Source organism: Colletotrichum scovillei (genome assembly GCF_011075155.1).
Source record: "Colletotrichum scovillei strain TJNH1 chromosome Unknown Contig00005, whole genome shotgun sequence".
Taxonomy (NCBI): Eukaryota; Fungi; Ascomycota; class Sordariomycetes; order Glomerellales; family Glomerellaceae; genus Colletotrichum; species Colletotrichum scovillei.
In genome coordinates this window covers 2,342,910-2,360,068 of record NW_023336263.1, presented here as the reverse complement: position 1 = coordinate 2,360,068, position 17,159 = coordinate 2,342,910, and the positions used below count along the sequence as shown (strand labels likewise).

At 53.5% G+C, this 17,159-nt stretch overlaps 3 protein-coding genes across 3 annotated transcripts; all 3 read right to left on the bottom strand.

The window, feature by feature from the left end:
* Positions 1 to 577: 577 nt before the first annotated feature.
* Positions 578 to 5,588, bottom strand: HER10_EVM0005673 (uncharacterized protein). The gene is made up of 5 exons (XM_035475279.1): positions 4,001 to 5,588; positions 3,771 to 3,866; positions 2,340 to 3,476; positions 1,339 to 2,285; positions 578 to 1,281 (listed from the first exon to the last, which is right to left on the bottom strand). The coding sequence occupies exons 1-5, from the start codon at positions 4,123 to 4,125 to the stop codon at positions 881 to 883; spliced, it is 2,706 nt and encodes a 901-aa protein (XP_035333998.1). The 5' UTR covers positions 4,126 to 5,588; the 3' UTR covers positions 578 to 880.
* Positions 5,589 to 12,639: 7,051 nt separating this feature from the next.
* Positions 12,640 to 13,847, bottom strand: HER10_EVM0007006 (nicotinamide N-methyltransferase). The gene has a single exon (XM_035476573.1). The coding sequence runs from the start codon at positions 13,550 to 13,552 to the stop codon at positions 12,749 to 12,751; it is 804 nt and encodes a 267-aa protein (XP_035334092.1). The 5' UTR covers positions 13,553 to 13,847; the 3' UTR covers positions 12,640 to 12,748.
* A 1,921-nt stretch (positions 13,848 to 15,768) lies between these two features.
* Positions 15,769 to 17,028, bottom strand: HER10_EVM0007451 (uncharacterized protein; the record flags this gene model as incomplete). The annotated part of the gene is made up of 1 exon (XM_035477006.1): positions 15,769 to 17,028. One exon carries the CDS (start codon positions 17,026 to 17,028, stop codon positions 15,769 to 15,771), a length of 1,260 nt encoding a protein of 419 aa, XP_035334117.1.
* Positions 17,029 to 17,159: the final 131 nt, after the last annotated feature.

Sequence of the window (17,159 nt, the reverse complement as noted above, 5' to 3'; positions counted from 1 at the left end):
AACTTTCCAAGAACGGGAAGGGCAATCCGGCTTATATGGTAGTCAGCCAAGCGGGACCATCAATCACAATTCACAAGGGATCAAGCGTCGAAAGCAACGTCAGATATGAACATTTCATTATTCATCCAGCAGCCTATCAACGCCTCACAATCCCGACAGGAACCACATCTCTCGTCCATACTTCATAACCCTCAAAGATCAAGCCAGACTAAGGTGGAAATACGACAAAAGCAACATGGAAATAGCTAGATCAAACCGACCGAGCCGCGCCACCCATCCGACGAGCCGATGAGACCACCAAACAATGTACACGCGAAGAATAAGAGAAATAAGGTGAAAAACAAAACGCAGTGCAACTATTTCTCCGACACCTTCCTTACTGCGTCAAGGCACGTAACATTAGAACGCCAAGCCAAAGCTTTTTTCCCTCCCATCCCCGCCCTCTCTGTCTCCTGCGTAGTCTGGCTGGTCCCTGTCTGTCGGTACTCCGCCGCCGGTTCGACGCCCCGAAATCCCGACCAGGGGTCGCTCTCCCCTCTCCAACATCTGAGAGCAGACCAATGATACGCTGCCATTGCTCGATTCGTCCACTTCTGCATTCCAATTCAACGCATTTGGCCGTTGAGAGCATCTTTCCATCCCAAAAAGATCTGGACCAGTGACCACGCCGCCTTGTTGCAGTCTTCGAACGCGGAGAAACACGCATGCGACAGGGAAACTCCATGCCCTGCAAACAACCGCATCGGGAGAAATCATGTCTTGGCACTGAGAGGTCGACCGACATCAAGCCTCAATGATGCCGCTACTCCGTCGAAAACCGTGCAAGCCATGCAGTGCAACGGCCTCAACCAAATACTTTGCCATCTGGGGTCCGACCACTTCATCCGAGATTTGGGTCATGGGCAATGCGTCCCAGGGGTGTTCTGTCGCGGGGCTTCTCGACCAAATCAGCATACCCATCCAGGCTTGATCCCATTACTCTGACCATGTCGAAAATGTGCGAGCCCTTGAACGTCTCTGCCCAGAGCCTGATAACCGCTGCAGCTAGCTGTCTCAACCTTGTGCTGTCGTTCGCAGAAACCTCGTTGTTGGCAGGTTGGCCGGTGGTAGGCCCACCCAGGGATGGATCGATGGGCACAGCAAATTCCGTCTCGTCCAGCATTCTCCTGACCGATTGTAGGAGATTCTTTTCTTCGGGGGTCGCAGGGGGATCATTCGGTCCGATCGATGCGAGAGTAAGGAGCCATTTAGATAAGAGAATGGCGCATTCGAAGTTGCACACTACGAAGAAACGGGGTTAGCTAGAACAAGCGATGTTCGAGAAGAACATGTACTTACAGGAATGTTGAATGCTCCATTCCAGGCTCTTGGTCCTCGCAACATAGTTGACGCCGGCCTTGACCAACATGGACAAAGCATGAATGGCCTGGAACACGGCTCTATGCAACCTCAACGTACGGACAAGGAGGGGCATATTGCTCAACGACGAAGCAACTAGCATGTGATCCCTGGTCTCGAGGGATCGGTTGGGCGGGATCTCGGTGTATAGACGGATATATGCCAAGCGCAGGAGTGCGGTAGAGTTGAACGCTACCGGACCACCCGGGAACGAGTCGCTGTTGCCCACATGCCCCGCGTCGGCCGCCCTCAATTGGTGTCGGTGTTCGAAGCTCACCTGCCATATCCTCAGTGCAGCAGTGACCTCTTCCACATCCTCCGGCTTCAATCCCCTCTGTGGCCCAAACGGCGAGCTGAGTGCGAATGAAGTTTGTTTCAGCAGGTAAATGTGCTGAAGCAATGCGTGGATAAGGACATAGTTTCCAAGGGATGACATGTGCGGAGGCAAGCCCTGGGGAGAAGTCGTCAGAACTCTGGAGAAGGCGTCGTGGACGGTGATTTCGACAGAAGGATAGTTTTGTCTGTCTTCCTGCCACTGCCATGCCGATTCAGCTCTCCACAGCCTGGACGGGTAGGGCAAGAATAGACCAAGCTCCGAAGTGAGGATAAGAGGTGGCATGTTGTACGCAATACTGCACAGGTTGAAGAAGCAGTAAGCTATGAGCTTCGTGCGTGTAGCTCCCTCAAGTCGAATCCAAGTCTCCCAATCCGGTGCTACGGCCGGGCTGGACTCGGCTATCAGGCCCTCTTCGCGAACGAGCATAGAAAGGTGGCTCTGAAGAGATAGAGCCTCATGCAAGATTGCTTTCGCTCCCCAAAGCCCGACTGCGAAGAGCAGCAGGACAGCCTGTGTGGTCTCAAGACGAGCTTGTGGGGTGTTTGGCGAGCTGCGAGGAGAACGTTAGAGCTGACAAGCAGAACAAGATGGGAAATACACTTACAATGGCTCGCGGTGAGTGTCCTGTGTCATCGGGCGATCCTGCTGTGCCGAGGCAAAGGTATGCCTAAAGCCAGAGCTGGGAGAAGGTCGGGTCGAGTGCGGGCTGTACGCAGCGGGCGTCGGTAGAAGAGCATGTACCTCATGACTATGTCTCCTTCGAATCTGCTCGAGCGCAACAGCCTTTGCAGCATACCACAGCGCGTGACCCCGGTGGCTCTCGAATCGGTACTGTGCACCAACAGCCAAGATGGCCAGAAGAAGCTCCGGTGCCATCTCAGCGGGCGTCAACGTGGGTATGTGCAGGAACGGGAGATACTCGTGGAAACCGCTGATATATCCCTCAAGGAATCGAGTGAGTGTATGTCTGGACGGAAAGACAAAGTCGTTTGGAATGACCGATGAGAATTCCTCCAGTCGGTTCTTGATGACCGTGTGGTCGACGGCAGAGATACGAAGGGGTGCTCTCATTGACTCTTCGTGGCTCCTTGTACCACCTTCCATACCCTCCCGACCATCCGGCTGAACCGAAGGGAACCGTGACGGAAACTGCGATGATGGCTTGGACGGGCCACGGTGATGCATATCGCCACGGGGCCACAGTCCCCCCATCTGCTGATCAGACTCAAACGGGGGCGGCAAGTAGTGCGAAGAAGGCGCAAAGTCGTCGAGGAAAATGTGATAGTCGTCGTAAGGTGCTGCTTGGGGCTGAGGGACGTATCCCGGTGCTAGCATGTTCTGGTCCTCCCGTGGCCGTTCGGGATACCCCATCGACTCATCATAGGACTTAATCCTCGTATGATCGGAAGGCGGACGTCCCATCTCAGCCATCATGGGTTGCTGCATGGGGTTTACTTCGCTGGCCAGAGCCGCATCAGAAAGTAGATCGAGGTTGCAGGCAGCGGCACGGGCCGGGCCTGGCATGCGAGGATCTGGGGCCATGGTGGATGCCACGGCCGTTATTGACTCCTGGTGATACTGGGGCTGAGGCTGGCGCTGGACGCCCAGCATTTCGTGTTCGACATGGCTGTCGGAGGAAGATGGCGGATTGTGTGTGCTAGATGAAGTCTTTCTTGGCCGATTATTCTCCTTGCTGCCCTCGTTGAGGTGAACGAGCTTCTCATGGCGGACAAGGAGATCACTGATGTCCATATAAGCATATTCCTTTGTCAGAGTTGGGAGGGGGAGTCGGCCGTGTTGCAGTTGAACATCAAGAACACGGAAGAGGTGGAGTTGAAAGTCGGGGTCTTGGGACGGGGGAACGCCTTGGGGATAAATCAAATCAAAGCAAAGTAAAGCTGGGTGGTGGTGTGGTGTGTGTGTGTGTGTGGAAGGTGACAGCATATGGTGTCGATGTGGTGAGGTAAGTGTACTCAGGCAGGCCGCAGGATGGGTGAAATGACGAATGGCCAGGGGCAAGGTTGATAGAACTCACCGTCGTCCGAACGTTTTCCCACAGCGAGCCCAGCCGCAGGCAAAGGGCTTCTCTTTGGTGTGTGTCCTTTCGTGTCTTTGGACATGCTCCACACGCCTATAATGCAAAAGCAATGTAAGCTAGCCGAAGGTACAGCGAGAAAGCCAAAGTCAAGGCAAGGTAGGGCAATCAATCATCGAGAGAGGAGAGTTGGGGGGCCTTGCACCAAGGAGGAGGGGAAGCCGACTTACCTGAAGCGCTTGCTGCAATACTTGCACGGCAACGTCTTGGGCTTTTGTTGCCGGGCCTCACCATTTTCCCCAGCTATGCCAGAGCCTCCATGAGGCTGCCCCTCTATGGATTGGAGTGGCATCATTTTGTGCAAACGCTACCCAAAGGAGCGATAGGTAAAGGGGGAAAAGAAGGGTACTGTGTGCTCGGCTAGGTAATAGGATAGATAGCTCGAGGACCACCGAGGTCACACAGCACGAGAAAGTGGGGGAGATGGAGGAGGTAAGGTAGGCGGAGCAAGCAGAGTTGGGCTTGAAAGGGATACTTTGCGGGGTGCGGTGTGTGTATGATATGAAGATGATTGTTGTTGAGACAGCTTTCAGGGTCTCGCGAAGAGCAGCAACGGAGAATTGTTCTAACAACGGTCCTCTGCTAACCCCCCGTTTTCGTCTCTTTCCATGCAAGCCTGGCGTGAGCGAGTCTCAGATGTCTCTTGGTAGGCGTAAGCGTCCACGGGCGGTGGCGGCCGGCGTTTGCAACTCGAATCAACCGGTACCGCAAAGCATGCGGGAGACGCGGGAGGGAAGTGAGGAGTTGGGATTCGGAGTGGGATGTCCCGGCTGCAGTGGTAATACCTAGGTAGGGTGGGCAAGTTGCGAGAAAAATTGGGCGCGAGGAGGAGGAGAAGATTTGGGGAAGAAGGGAAGTACTGGTGTCACGGCACCACGAGTGACACAAAGGATACAGGCAGAGCGAGGTCGAGTATGAAGGAGATGTGTGCGTGTGTGTGTGCGATGGGATGTTGCGGCAATGTGTACGGATGTTTGTGCGTCGGGCTGAGGACACAAACAAGCATGCATGCGAAGATTGAGCGTGAACAACCAAGGCGTAGTTACTCGGCTCAAACAATAACAACCTTGGATAAAATGGCAGCGAGGTCCAAGTGAATTGGCAGGGAGGGGGTGGGAGAGCAAAAGGCGGGGAATTGATGGAGATGAGGAGACTCTCGGGAGAGGAGGGCAGCAGTGAGAAAGAGGAGGAGGATGAGAAGAGACGCGACTAAGGTAGGTCGTAGGGCGAACCAAAGTCGTAGCGAAGCCCGGCAGAAGTTGAAGAGGCAGAGCGGATGGCGGCAGCAGCAGCAGCAGCAGCAGCAGCAGCAGCGAAAGAAAGGGAAACGCTGAGCCGCGGCGTGTACCTTTCTCAGTAGCCGATGAGAAAGAGAGGAGCCGACGTTGACGTTAACGTGTGTAGAGAGACAGAAGCGCGGAAAAGAGAGGCTGGAGCTGTCTCGGTAAGCTAAGGCAGGTAGCTTGGAAGCTGAGAACCTAAGCTTGGGATGCGGCGGAAAGAGGGGAAACACGGAGATGCCGGCTGTCTGCGGCGCGCGTGCGACAAGGAGATAATGCTGGAAGTTTGGATAGGTAAGAGGATATGATTGGCGTTACTACAAAGCTTTGTGGTACCGGTACTCGAGGCGGCGAGTCTGATGTATAGATGGAGGGAGATACTACGTGTATCGGGAGGGGAAATTTTGGAGGTCGAAAGATGTCGCGTGAGAGGTGGTCGGTAACAGAGCTGGCTGGTGTGCCGGCTGCTTCAAAGTTGAGGTGGTAGCGACAATGGAAGGTCTGATCTAACGAAGTGCCGCGGAAGATTAATGGAGAAGGGATGCTTTCGCATGCAACATTAATGCTTGATACGTCGTGTGTACAGGACGGGCGCGTGTGCCAATGGGGGGGACGATTTGGAGACGGAGCTGGTAACGTAGTTTGATGATGGTGGCCCTTTGCGTGAGGAGGAGGAGGAGGCGGGTAAGGTAGGTGAGGTGGTAGGTGTAAAGAAAGCGGAGGAGGAGAAGGGATTGAGAAACGTGAAGCGATGAGGAGTCAGAAAACCGCGGTGGCAATGCGTTAGGTAGAAGCAGGGAGGGAGTGTAGTGCGCCCGCGTGTCCAAAGTGTGAGTCTGAGTCTGAGTCTGAGTGTGCGCGCGTGTGTCCGTATGCGTATGCGTGTGCGAGTGTGAGTGTGAGTGAGGTGCCTGGCGAGTGATGAAAGTGAAGTGTATTTTGTGAGAGGTGTGATGTGAGGTTGCCCGTGAGTGAGGTTAAGGTAGGTGAGGTGAGGTGGTGGTGAGGTGGTGGCCGGGTGGTGGTAATGGGTGGGAAAAGGTGGAGAGAGTGATGAGGAGAGAAAGAATTGGCTTCCGTTGAATGGGGGAAATCCAGGCAAGAATCTGGGGTCTGGGGTTGTCTCCTCTCTCTCCGCATTGGAGAAGCACCAAGGTGCCTTGCTCCTGCTTCGTGCTGCTACTGCCGCTGCCGCTGCCGCACTCGTAGCGTCTGTCACTGGTCGCTCTTTCCCGGTGCTCTTGCAGTACCTACCTAGGTTATTACGTACCCAAGTACCTACGTTCCTGCGACTACCTTACCTCTCCCATGCCACCTTCCCCGACCAATGACAAGGTAGCTTACCTCAGCCAAACCCCGCTGCCCTTCACAATCTCTCCAATCTCCAAAGGTACCTTGCCTCCCATACCTCCGTTCGGATATCCCTAGGTTTCAATCCCGGAGCCGGCAAAGAGACCTTGCATCAGTGGTAAGTAGATGGAAAAGAAGCAGAAGAAAGAGCCAAGGTTGACAAGCACGCAATTTACATGACCAGAGTATGTTGTCTACTTCCATCAAGAATTGAAAAAGAGTCGCAGGATTCTTGGGCGAGCAAGATGATCTGGAGCAGTAGCATTGAGACTCTGAGACTCACCTCACTCTGGGTGGCCTTGGGCATCCGCAGTCAGGTATCCGTAGACACAATCGTTAAAAAGGGGACTTTGAGGTTGACATGTGTGAGGTAGCTTTTTGCGTATGTTCGTACCAACAAGAGACCTTCCTCGGACGACCTAGTCAAGTAGCGGCTGGGCCAAGCTTCGACCAAGGACTGCCCCGTTCAACCACCCTAAAAGATGGTTGCATGTGGTGGGGGAAGCAGGGCGGGGAGCTTCACAGCCAGTGCCAATGGGAGCTCAGCCATGAAATCATCCCTCGTCGGCAAGGGCCATTGGAGGCCGATGATCCAGTCAAGCAATCCAGTCAAGCAGATACCTACGGATAACTCTAAGGCACTTCCGTCATCTGCTGTCGTGTGTGCTATATATGCATCCGCACCGTGGATCCATTGGCGAGGCCGAGATCCCAAGACGCAAACTAAAGCAAGAAACAAATGTCGGAATCTCGTCTCATCTCAACAAGCTTCTACTCTAATCTGCTTGTTGTCGTTGCGGCTTGCTGTTGGGCTACCACGGCTGTTTCTCTTCATTCCAGACCATCACCAACTGATTGGCTCTTGTCTTCTTTGCACTCCCACGTTGGTATTCCTCTGCCTCTTCTGCATCTGAGTACCTAGCCAGGCTAATTGGCACACAAGCAAGCCATGCTTTTCCTGGACTCTGCGTCAACGTGTCCGTGCAAGCTGCCTTGTGCTGCACTGACGCCGGGAGGGGATCATGGGTGCTTCTCCATTAGGCGTCGGAATACACACCGGGGACACTGCTGGTCTCAAGACGCGCCAATGGCAGCTTCGCAATAGCGGCCAATCGTGACAGGGAGCCCTAGATGAGACGGCCACATTGCCAATGAACCACTCATTCGTCCTCTTTTTGGAGAAACCACACGACGCCATCTGCCCAAGGCCAAGTATTCGTAGTGTATTTGAACGTGCAGAAGTCAGGCGTGCGGCGTGCCAGGAGTGCCAGGGTAGTGAGAAGAGATGATCGATCTTGTCCATTTCGAAACCCCCCGCGCTCTCGGCCCTGATCAGCTTCACATTCCCGCTGTTGTAGAATCGGGCGAGGCGAGACAGGGCAAAGCTCGGTTTGCTGCTTCTGGGCCGGTGCGTTCCTGTGTGGCCTAGCTCAACCCAACCCCCACCCCCGGTTGCTGTGTGTCATGAGCTTCAAAGGAATCTGAATCTGAAGCTGGGACTCCAGAGCGACGGCCACCATCCCTGCACGATGGACATTGGGGTTTGGGCAGCTACATACCCTCACCTCCCAGCAAAAGCTACCCAGCTCCATATCTCCAAATGCGGAGTCCGAGACGCGCACTGGAAAGGACGGGAGCTTGCCGGAGGGGAGAGGGTATTAGTAAAACGTAAAATCTCCCGAACAAGCTCCAAAAGCTGAAGAGGCAAAATAAGTTCATATAATAACAAATCAGCCACAGGACTGTTACATGGCGTGCGACTTGATGGTCTAACACCGTACCACGTAGGCTCATCTGCCCGTTGAGACTAGGTAGCGAGCGACGAGAGAAGCGGGCACAAGAGTCGCAGTCGGGTGTCTCGGTGCAACTGCAACGCAAGAGCATCAAAGGTTAGAAGGGGGAGACAAGAACAGAACAGGGAAAAGATACATTGCCTCTAATGATTGATTTACCCCAAGAACGACAAGCCATGCCTGTGGCATGCATGTCTGGCTATGCTTCCGTCCATTATTAGTGTGTGCTCAGTCGATCCATCATGCTGAACCCTGTCAGACCATTCTGTGCCCTTAGGTAGTGGAAGGGTATATCCAACAGTTTCCTCGTGCTTCTTGTCGCTCTCATGAAATATTGTTTCTCTTTTCTGAGGTACGCCCGGCAAGCATCCGGCCGATACTCCGCTGGCTCACTTGACCAAGGCTCTGTCCCCTCTTTTTTTTCCCTTCGTCCAGGTCTCTTGCTCTCGATTTCGAAAGGGGCCTTCTGGCTGGCGGGAAATTGCGACGAATTTTCGGGGACCCATCCGTATTGGAGACCCTTCCATGAACGTGACATCCCATCTCCAAGCTACCTTGCAGTTGAGAAATTTCCCGACTGCTGCAGCTTGCAGTAGGCAGAGGGAGGTCGGTGGATGGTTCCAGTTTTGTTGTGCGTGAGGTGTGGTGAAATGGCAGGAGAGGGAAGAGGGTGGTGTGGGAGGTGGGAATGGGCGAGTTCTGAGGATGGGAACCAAGCTCCAATGCCAATTGGGAGGGCATCCACCTCAATGCGGAGGAGAGGCAGGCACGACAGGTAGGCAGGAAGGAGTACGGGGTACCTATACAGGAGTCACCTCAGGCAGCTTGCACTTCAAAGTCTCTTAACTTTCTTGCCTCAGTAATCCTAATTCATGGCAATTTATGGAAGAAGTTGCAGCGGGCAGGTGCAGCGGACGCACCTGCGCTGAGTCTGAGGTGCCTGCCTTCCCCGTTCAACCTGGCCTGGAAGGTGCAAAGTGTGGGGTAAGCGCTGGTGACAAGGTCTGTGCTTCTACTGCGGAAGGTATGCCCCATGCTCCTGCCTCCATGCTCTCGACAACCGCCCCACAGTCGCCGGATTGTCCTTCCCCATTTTAATGTTTCCCATCGCTCCTCTGTTTTGCACAACAGCACCTTCGACCAGGACGATCTCATCGCCCTCCATCTGTAGATCGGTGGACAAAGACTTTGTCTTCAACCTTTGTGCTTCATGCTAATACCTACTACATCTATAGGCTATCTGTACAGAGTATAATGCATAATAACCCCGTATCCGTTTGTACTCGAAACTCTCCTCGACATCCCCTGGCTTGCTTCTCCTCGTCCACCCCACGTCGCTGTGCAATCCCCCGGCATTTACGACCCCCAACCAAAGGTTCCTCAACGTCCGGCGGGGGAGGAGAACCTCGGCGCCAATGTGTCAAAACCAGCTAAGCTCCATCTTCCTCTCGCGTCCCCTCCATTCCGAATTCGTGTCCACTCCGGCCGGGAACTCCCCCTTTGGCCTCCTCGGGACTCTATCGCGCCTGAAGCTGCTATCCAACTTGCCGGTGGATCAAGGTTTTCCAGCAAGAACTCTGCTAGAGTCTTGCATAAGCACTCCCCTGCCACCTACAGCCTATCTCAAGCTCTTCCCGTTCTGAGCCGGGAAGCTACATGGCTAACCAAATCGATATTGAGATTCGACGCGCAGGATAGCGGACCACAGACTCGCGGACGCGGAACAAAAGCCGACGTCTGAATAGAATCGCTCCGGGAAAAGCTTAGGGCGGACAAAACTCCAGAGGTTCCACCATCCATCCATCTCTCGCAACAATTACGGATATAAACATCAAGCTGTCCAAATGGCAGAGCGCAGTGATCAAAGGTTCAAGCACGGGGCTGCCTGAGACCATGGTTCGTCTTGGCTGACCCGTTCGCTTGGACTCCCGAAATGTTTAAACACACCCGACCTGCCCGCAAGTGCCGGGAGAAGCAACCCTCACAATCGGTCCCATCACCGAAGCTTTGCGCGCTGGATGGTCCCCTCCATCATGACTGTCAGATCCCATAATCGGCGGGCGTTCCGTCGTGACATGGCTTTCTCCAACGCCAAGGCTAGAGCCTAGATTGCTCTGGAGTGGTGGTTCCTCGATGTGTGGCACGTTATCAATGCTCATGGCATAGCCTAAATTTGTGCTTGTTCCGTGGAGATATATTTGTGGTGACAGATACAGTAGTGGTGGCGGGTTCCAAGCATAGGTTCTGCAGTCTACATAATTCATGCGGTTAGCAGGTTCATGAGCTATTTTGTTAATTGGTTGGAGCAATGGGAAGTCTAACATGAACCCTGTCACTTTTGGTCGAAATATCAGTACCATAATGACCTTTCGACCCTATGATCTTACCCCGTGAAGATGAACCGCGAGAGATTATCAGGCGCCCTTCATTAATTCTGACAGCGGATATAGAACTAAGAGGCACATAGGACTCTCTCCAAATATATTTCGAGCCCGGAACGTCTTCGTATGCCAAGGCCCAAGGGCCTGCCATTGGTGTCTTTTGTAGGTGCCCGTGAAGAGGAATCAGAGCTGGTGCTGACTGGGATATATCGGCTGCTCACTGGGGTTCAATGATGCTTCATGCGCCTGGCTACTGTGAAATGCGTACGAGTCATCCCCATCGACGACGATAATCTGCAAAGCTATTTGGAGTCACGCAACTACTTGGAGTCTTCCGCTAGTGTCCACAGGATGTGTACGCCTTGTTGTAGCGAAGCATAGGGGAGGGGAAGGGGGGGTTTCCCTTCAGTTGAAGTCAGTGACCAGGCCTTTTGGGGGGGTTCAACAGGGACGGGGCCATGAGTCCTATGCTTTCCCTTGTAGACCTGGACGTATTAGCTTTGAATATGCCAACGAGGCTAAGGGGAAACAACCAAGGCCTACGTTCTCAATATGGGACACCGATCCTGATGAGTCTGTAGTACAAAGCATGAGGAATGGTTTCGGTTGCCTCTGACTTTATTTGCAGTCAGTGGTAGTCCTTATCATCTGAGAAACAACTTCACGGTTTTCATTGGGGTACCGGTACTCTGTGGCGACAGAATCCAAGAAGAACTTATAGCCCAGATGAGTACCGACACGGAGCTAGAAGTCTATAGGGCGTAGATTTGTCCATCAAGTGTTCACAAAGACTATCTCGAGCTCGATGAAGGTATCCGCGATTCGACCGAAAGCTCGGTCGACGTCGTCTAAACACATGCCGACGTACGTTTTTTAGTTCTGGCTTGTCAAGTAGTTTTCCGTAGCCTCTTCGTAAGTGGTCGGCAGTCTTAGTCCTCGGCTCGCTACTAGCATCTCAATTACCACTCATCAAGGGGTAAGAGTTCCAATATGGCTGTACGTAGTTGATAGAGAGTGTTCTGGAGGTGTTCGTGTGATTTGAGCGGCAACTTGTGTTGATCTTGGCGCCGATATATGGCTAGCTGTCTTGTTGAATCAAAAAGTGTAGACTTGATATGAGACGGATCTGTCTTACACGAGAGCTTATTCATATTTTTGACTCATCATGCCAAAGGCAACGGCAATCGGCAGTAAGGAAAATCGAGTATCGATGATATGCCCCTGACAAGAGAGCGGCACATGTGGACTTGTCGAGGCTATCTATATCTTGACCCCCCAAGCTAGCAAGAACAACGTCCATGAATGGATCAGCTTGAACCATCTTAACTTATATAAAATTCAATCTTTCGCGAAGTTTTTCGACTGCCGCATAGCCTCAAAGCTTGAGATGGCCAGCTCAGAGACCCTGCGTGTCTGAGAACCCCTTTTCCAGATCCAAGCCTTTCATAGCATAGATTTCAGCACAATGACAGCAAATCTCTGCAATGCTGAAAGCATCTCTCTGCCCAAATCGTAAAGTTATGTTATACAGGTCCCCTTTCAGCTGCAGTCTACGAGGAGAGTGAGAAGGAGGTAGGTAGAAGATACTTTCCCGGTGCAAGACTTTGCACCCCCACTCGTACCTTCCCACCTACTACCTGCCTTCTTCCTATCTTTCGTCGAAGGAGGCTACTCATATCTCCTCAACTTCATTCCTGTCATCAGCACCCATCCGGATTGGCCGGGTGGTTTACACTCTGACGCAGAGATGTTAAAACAAATACTCCAATGAAGCCGTGCTGGCCTGAGGGGCGCGCTGTTCGAATCTGGGCAGGGGCGTGGATTATAAGGTCAGTATTCACCCTCTATTCCTTTCTTTTTTCTCTTTTATTCTTCCAAAGGTCCATTGAAATGTCTCTCTTATGATCTCATCCCTAATAAAGAATCTCTTTGGTGTTCTTTTCATTTATATCCCATTCTATTTTGTTTACCCCAGTCCAGATATGCCCACCCAATTCCTCCTTCATGCTCATTTCTCGTAGAAAACCACTCGCCCATGGCTCAGAGATCCCATACCGCAATCCAACAGAAAATCACCGTCCCTCGTTCAACGTCTTCAACATCTCCAACCCCCCTCATGCCTTGCCCTCCTCCAGCAGCTCCTTCGGCCACCGCACCTCAAACCCGCTCACCGTCTTCTGGATCTCCAGATCGCCCGGGTCCCCATCAAACAACGGCTTCTCCATCTTCTTCTCAAACACCTGCTCGACAAGCAACCCCCTCTCCCTCACGACATCGAAGAAGGCCAGGTCCTTGTGCCTCAGCCACGGCCGGTACGACGTGAAGAACACGTACGCCACGCTCCCTTCCTTCCTCGCCAGCGCCTCCCAGATCGTGTCGGCAAGCTTCCCGTGCTCAGAGTGCCGGAACAGCAGATCCGCCAACACCAGCACGTCAAACTTCTTCTCTTCCCCCTCGGCTGAAGAAGAAGAAGCAATCTCCGCCAATAAAGGCTTCACGTCCGCGCCCCAGACATACCCCTTGGGCACCACAACCCCCTCCAGATCCCCCGCCTCGTCCACATTCTTCTGCATCGTCATAACGATATCCGCGTCCGGGAAGTCCGACACCACGACGCGCTTCGCGCCCAAGATGCCCGCCGTCAAACTCGGCAGGCCGGCACCGGCACCGAGCTCCAGCACCGTCTTGCCCTTGACGCGGGACGGGTCCGCCTCAAAGTAGTCCGAGACCACGCGGCTTCCGTTCCAGAGGTGGTGCGCTTCGGTGGGTGAGTAGCCGACGAGGTGAAGCGTCAGGACTCGGCCCGAGGCGAGGGTGTGGGTTTGCGAAGTTGGTGGCGGGGTGGGCGGGTAGTAGTCCTCCGGGTCGGCGAAGAGGTCGCCCGTGTCGCCGTCGGCGACGTCGCTTACTGGGCTCATTGTGATGAATGTGTTGTGTCGTTTGCGAAATGAGTTGTTGGTGGTGGGCGTAGTCCCAGAGTAGCGACTGAGAGGTATCTTGATACCCTGGTTGAAGAGGGGCAGGTCCGAGTGAGAGACCCTGAGATGAGCCGGCTTAGTTATCCCGCTGTGAGACTCCGGGATGAAGGTGAAAAGCTTCTCTCTGTGAGAATACTTTCACTTGCTGAGTCTGGCTAGAGCGTCAGTCAGGGTCGGGCAAATGTGAAGGTGAGGTCAACTTACTTGGATGAATGCGGGGTGTAGAGGGGTCAATCGCAAATGAGTCGCAATTTTTTGACGTCTTCTTTTTTTTTTTTTTTTTTCCTTGCGACGAAGTAGAAGTGGGTACAGTGTTAGACAGTCGATTTCCCATGAGGAGGTGTAGTATTGGCGGTCTCAAACACAGTGTGAGGCAAGCGCTGGCACCTCACCTAAGGTACATCGGCTGAGAAGATTGTCTGAACTGCAGAGTTGAAGGACACTCAGCAGAGCGTATCGGGAGTACAGGCAGTGGGCCCTTACTTCTGTGATATTGGTAATTGTTTCTCATAAGTACAAAGTCGAATCTTTCGAACTGTGATTTCATATTTCTATATGCCTTCATCATCATTTCATCGGCACCAATTTGTTTGGGAAATAAAGCTCATGGACCACGCCTGCCTCCTATTTCGTATGTAAAGAAGCCTACCAGCCACAAAAGGAGACAAGCTGCTGGTATTCAAAGTTTCCATTCCTTTTCATTAGAGAATGAGCGTCTCTGGAAGAAGCCTTGCTTCAGCAAAGCTTGGTGCTGGTTCAACTAACGATGTCAAACTGTGTTCACTCCTGGCCACTCACTCACTTCATCAAGCAGGAAGAGACTGCGCTTCAAGACCGCACCTTTACCTACTCGTTACCACAAGATTATCGACTAATCTTTCTGGCGTTCCTGGAAAAGAGCTAACTTATCACAAGCGTGTACTTGGGGAGGTTCGGCCTGGCAGCCGGGAGGTTCAGACGAAGATCTCCTTCCTCTAACACGATCCGTCTTACCGTCTTATAAAAGGATTCACGCCAGCGGCATCTAGCGACTCTCATGTAGAGGCAATGGGCCCGGGCAGAGGCGATGGTAGCAGTGAGATGGTGATTGTGCTGAGGTCAAGCTTGCCGTATACTGTCGGGTTGCCTGATTCACTCAAGCTCACCCCATTGAAAGAGACAAGAACCAAAGAAAGACCCTGCCAACGCCCATTATCCAGCGAATCGAACGTATTCGTCACACATCGTGCAGATGAGCGTGGTGAGCTAGCATGACGAGCCAGCGAGTATCACTGTAGTAGGAAATGGGGCCATGAACTCGCCCATGAAGCATCTCTACCGGCTTTCTCTCAAGGCCAAAAGCCTTCGAGGCCGCAACTCCTCTAGAACTACCAGTTCAACAAAAGCCCAGCTACTCTTAACAGATCACATGCCATGTCAGAATCAAAGGTTTCTCAGTTTTCAATATAAACGGTCTTCTTGTTAAAGCAATAATCGGGGGTACATAAGACTATAAATAAGACTTCTACCTATAATACATACTCTTTATATTTTTCAACAAAGTAGTCTAGCTTCTTTACAAAAACACAACATTCGTCCAAGTAACTCACGCCAATTCAAAGGAAACACATTTATCCAAAATTTTCGGGCCCAAGAAGTTGTATATTCAAGTCAAGGAAGTTGAAACACAAGCATACTAAGAGACTCACATCCCCACAAGAGATTCGCATTAACTATCTTATAACTCCGTCCACGACCCAACGACACGCACGTATTCGTCCCATACTATCCAAACAGGCGAGACGAACGTAGCGAGCCAACAGATATAGCCCCAAGGACATCGTCTCTCCCTCTCTCTATCATAACCTAGCAACCCGCACGTATTCGTTACACATCGTTCAAACGAGCGAGACGAGCGTGACAAGCCAGCAACTTTAGACATGCCGACTAATCCATCTACTACCCCTACTAGTAGATCGTCGCTCTCACCTGAAGCCCAACTCGACCCTACGATGACCGCCGAGCCGCCTCCCGAAAAAGTCACGACGAAGACAGATAGAGCGCATTCATCCAGATACCTACGAACCAATGGATTTATATACTACCTTGCCAATCTACCCAGCCTAGACCCAGACCATGATAACATCCTCCCCCTTTACACTCACATCTCCCATACCTCACCCAAACCTCTGCTTCGCCAGCTCCCTCAGCCCCTTCATAACCCCCTCCTCCCGCTCCCGATACTCCCTAACCCTCTCCTCCCGCTCAGCAGCCCTCGCCCGCGCAATCTCCTCCCTCCTCACCTCCCTCTCCGTCTTCTTCCTCTCCTCCCGCGCCTTCATCGCCTTCAACTCGGCAAAACTATCCCCGCCACCCATGAGCTCCTGCTCGCCCACCTCCGCCACCCCACCATCCCCACCTAACCCCTTCTCCCGGAACTCCTTCATCTTCTCGTTGACCGCCGCCCTCTTCTCGAGCTGCCGCTCCCGCGTTCCCGCCTCCGCGCGCGGGGCGACGTCGTCCAGCCTCTCCCGCTGAAGCTTCCTGTCCTCTTTACGGGCCTGCCGGAGATCCGATGCCCGCGCCGAGCGGTCGCGCGCCGCGTCCTCAGCGAGGGTCTCGCGCTGCAGGGAGAGGTCTGCCATATTGGGGATCCCGGGGCCGGAGCGCTGGCCGGTGCCGCGCGAGGTGGGGGGTAACCTCGGTCCAAGATCGTCGTCGTCGTCGTCGTCGGCATCCTCATCATTGCGATCCCCATCATCCTCATCATCAGTCCTCTCCCTGTCATGATCCCTCTCCTCGCTCCTCTCCACCACTTCCTCTAGCTCCCTACTATCAGACCCCCGCGAATCAATCCCAACCTCAAGAGCCCTCTCCTTGGCAGAGACAAACATCTCGGGATCATACCACCCCTGCGACAGCTCCCCGCGGTTCCACTTCCCCACGAAACTCTTCCACCGACCCCTCACCTCCCTCTCGTCCATCTCGCGAATGTCCTTTTGCTTCTGCAGGTCGAGGTAATACGCCAACAGCGGCCGAAACACCTCCATCTCCGACTTGCCCAGCTGGCGCGCCTCGTACGGCAACGACACCGCCACAGCAGCCGCCTTCTTCTCTTTCGAAGCAGTGCCGCCGCCGCTGGCAGTATCACGCGGACTATCCCGGTGCCGACGATGGTGGTGATGGCGTCGATGCCTGTGTCTCGAATCCCGATCCTCCGGGTCATCGCGGTCGCGGTCGCGGCGGCTGCCGCCGTCGTCTCCGCGGGGAGATCTCGCTCTCCGCTCCCGATGCGAACCGCCCTCGCCGACGGGTGACCTCCGCCTCACTTCATCCCGGTGCCGTCTCGGGGACCTTGACCTCGACCGGGAGCGGGTCCGTCCGTATCTCCGCTCCTCACCCCTCCGCTCGCCCGAGCGTTCGTCGCCTCCGGCCATACTTCAGAGGACAAATTGACGTTCAAATGAGTGAGTTACCCTTCTGCGCAAGGATGCGCCAAGTTTGGACGAGATTAAGATGAAAAGATCCACGATAAGGCACCCTCGCTAAACACACAAAAGACCCCTCC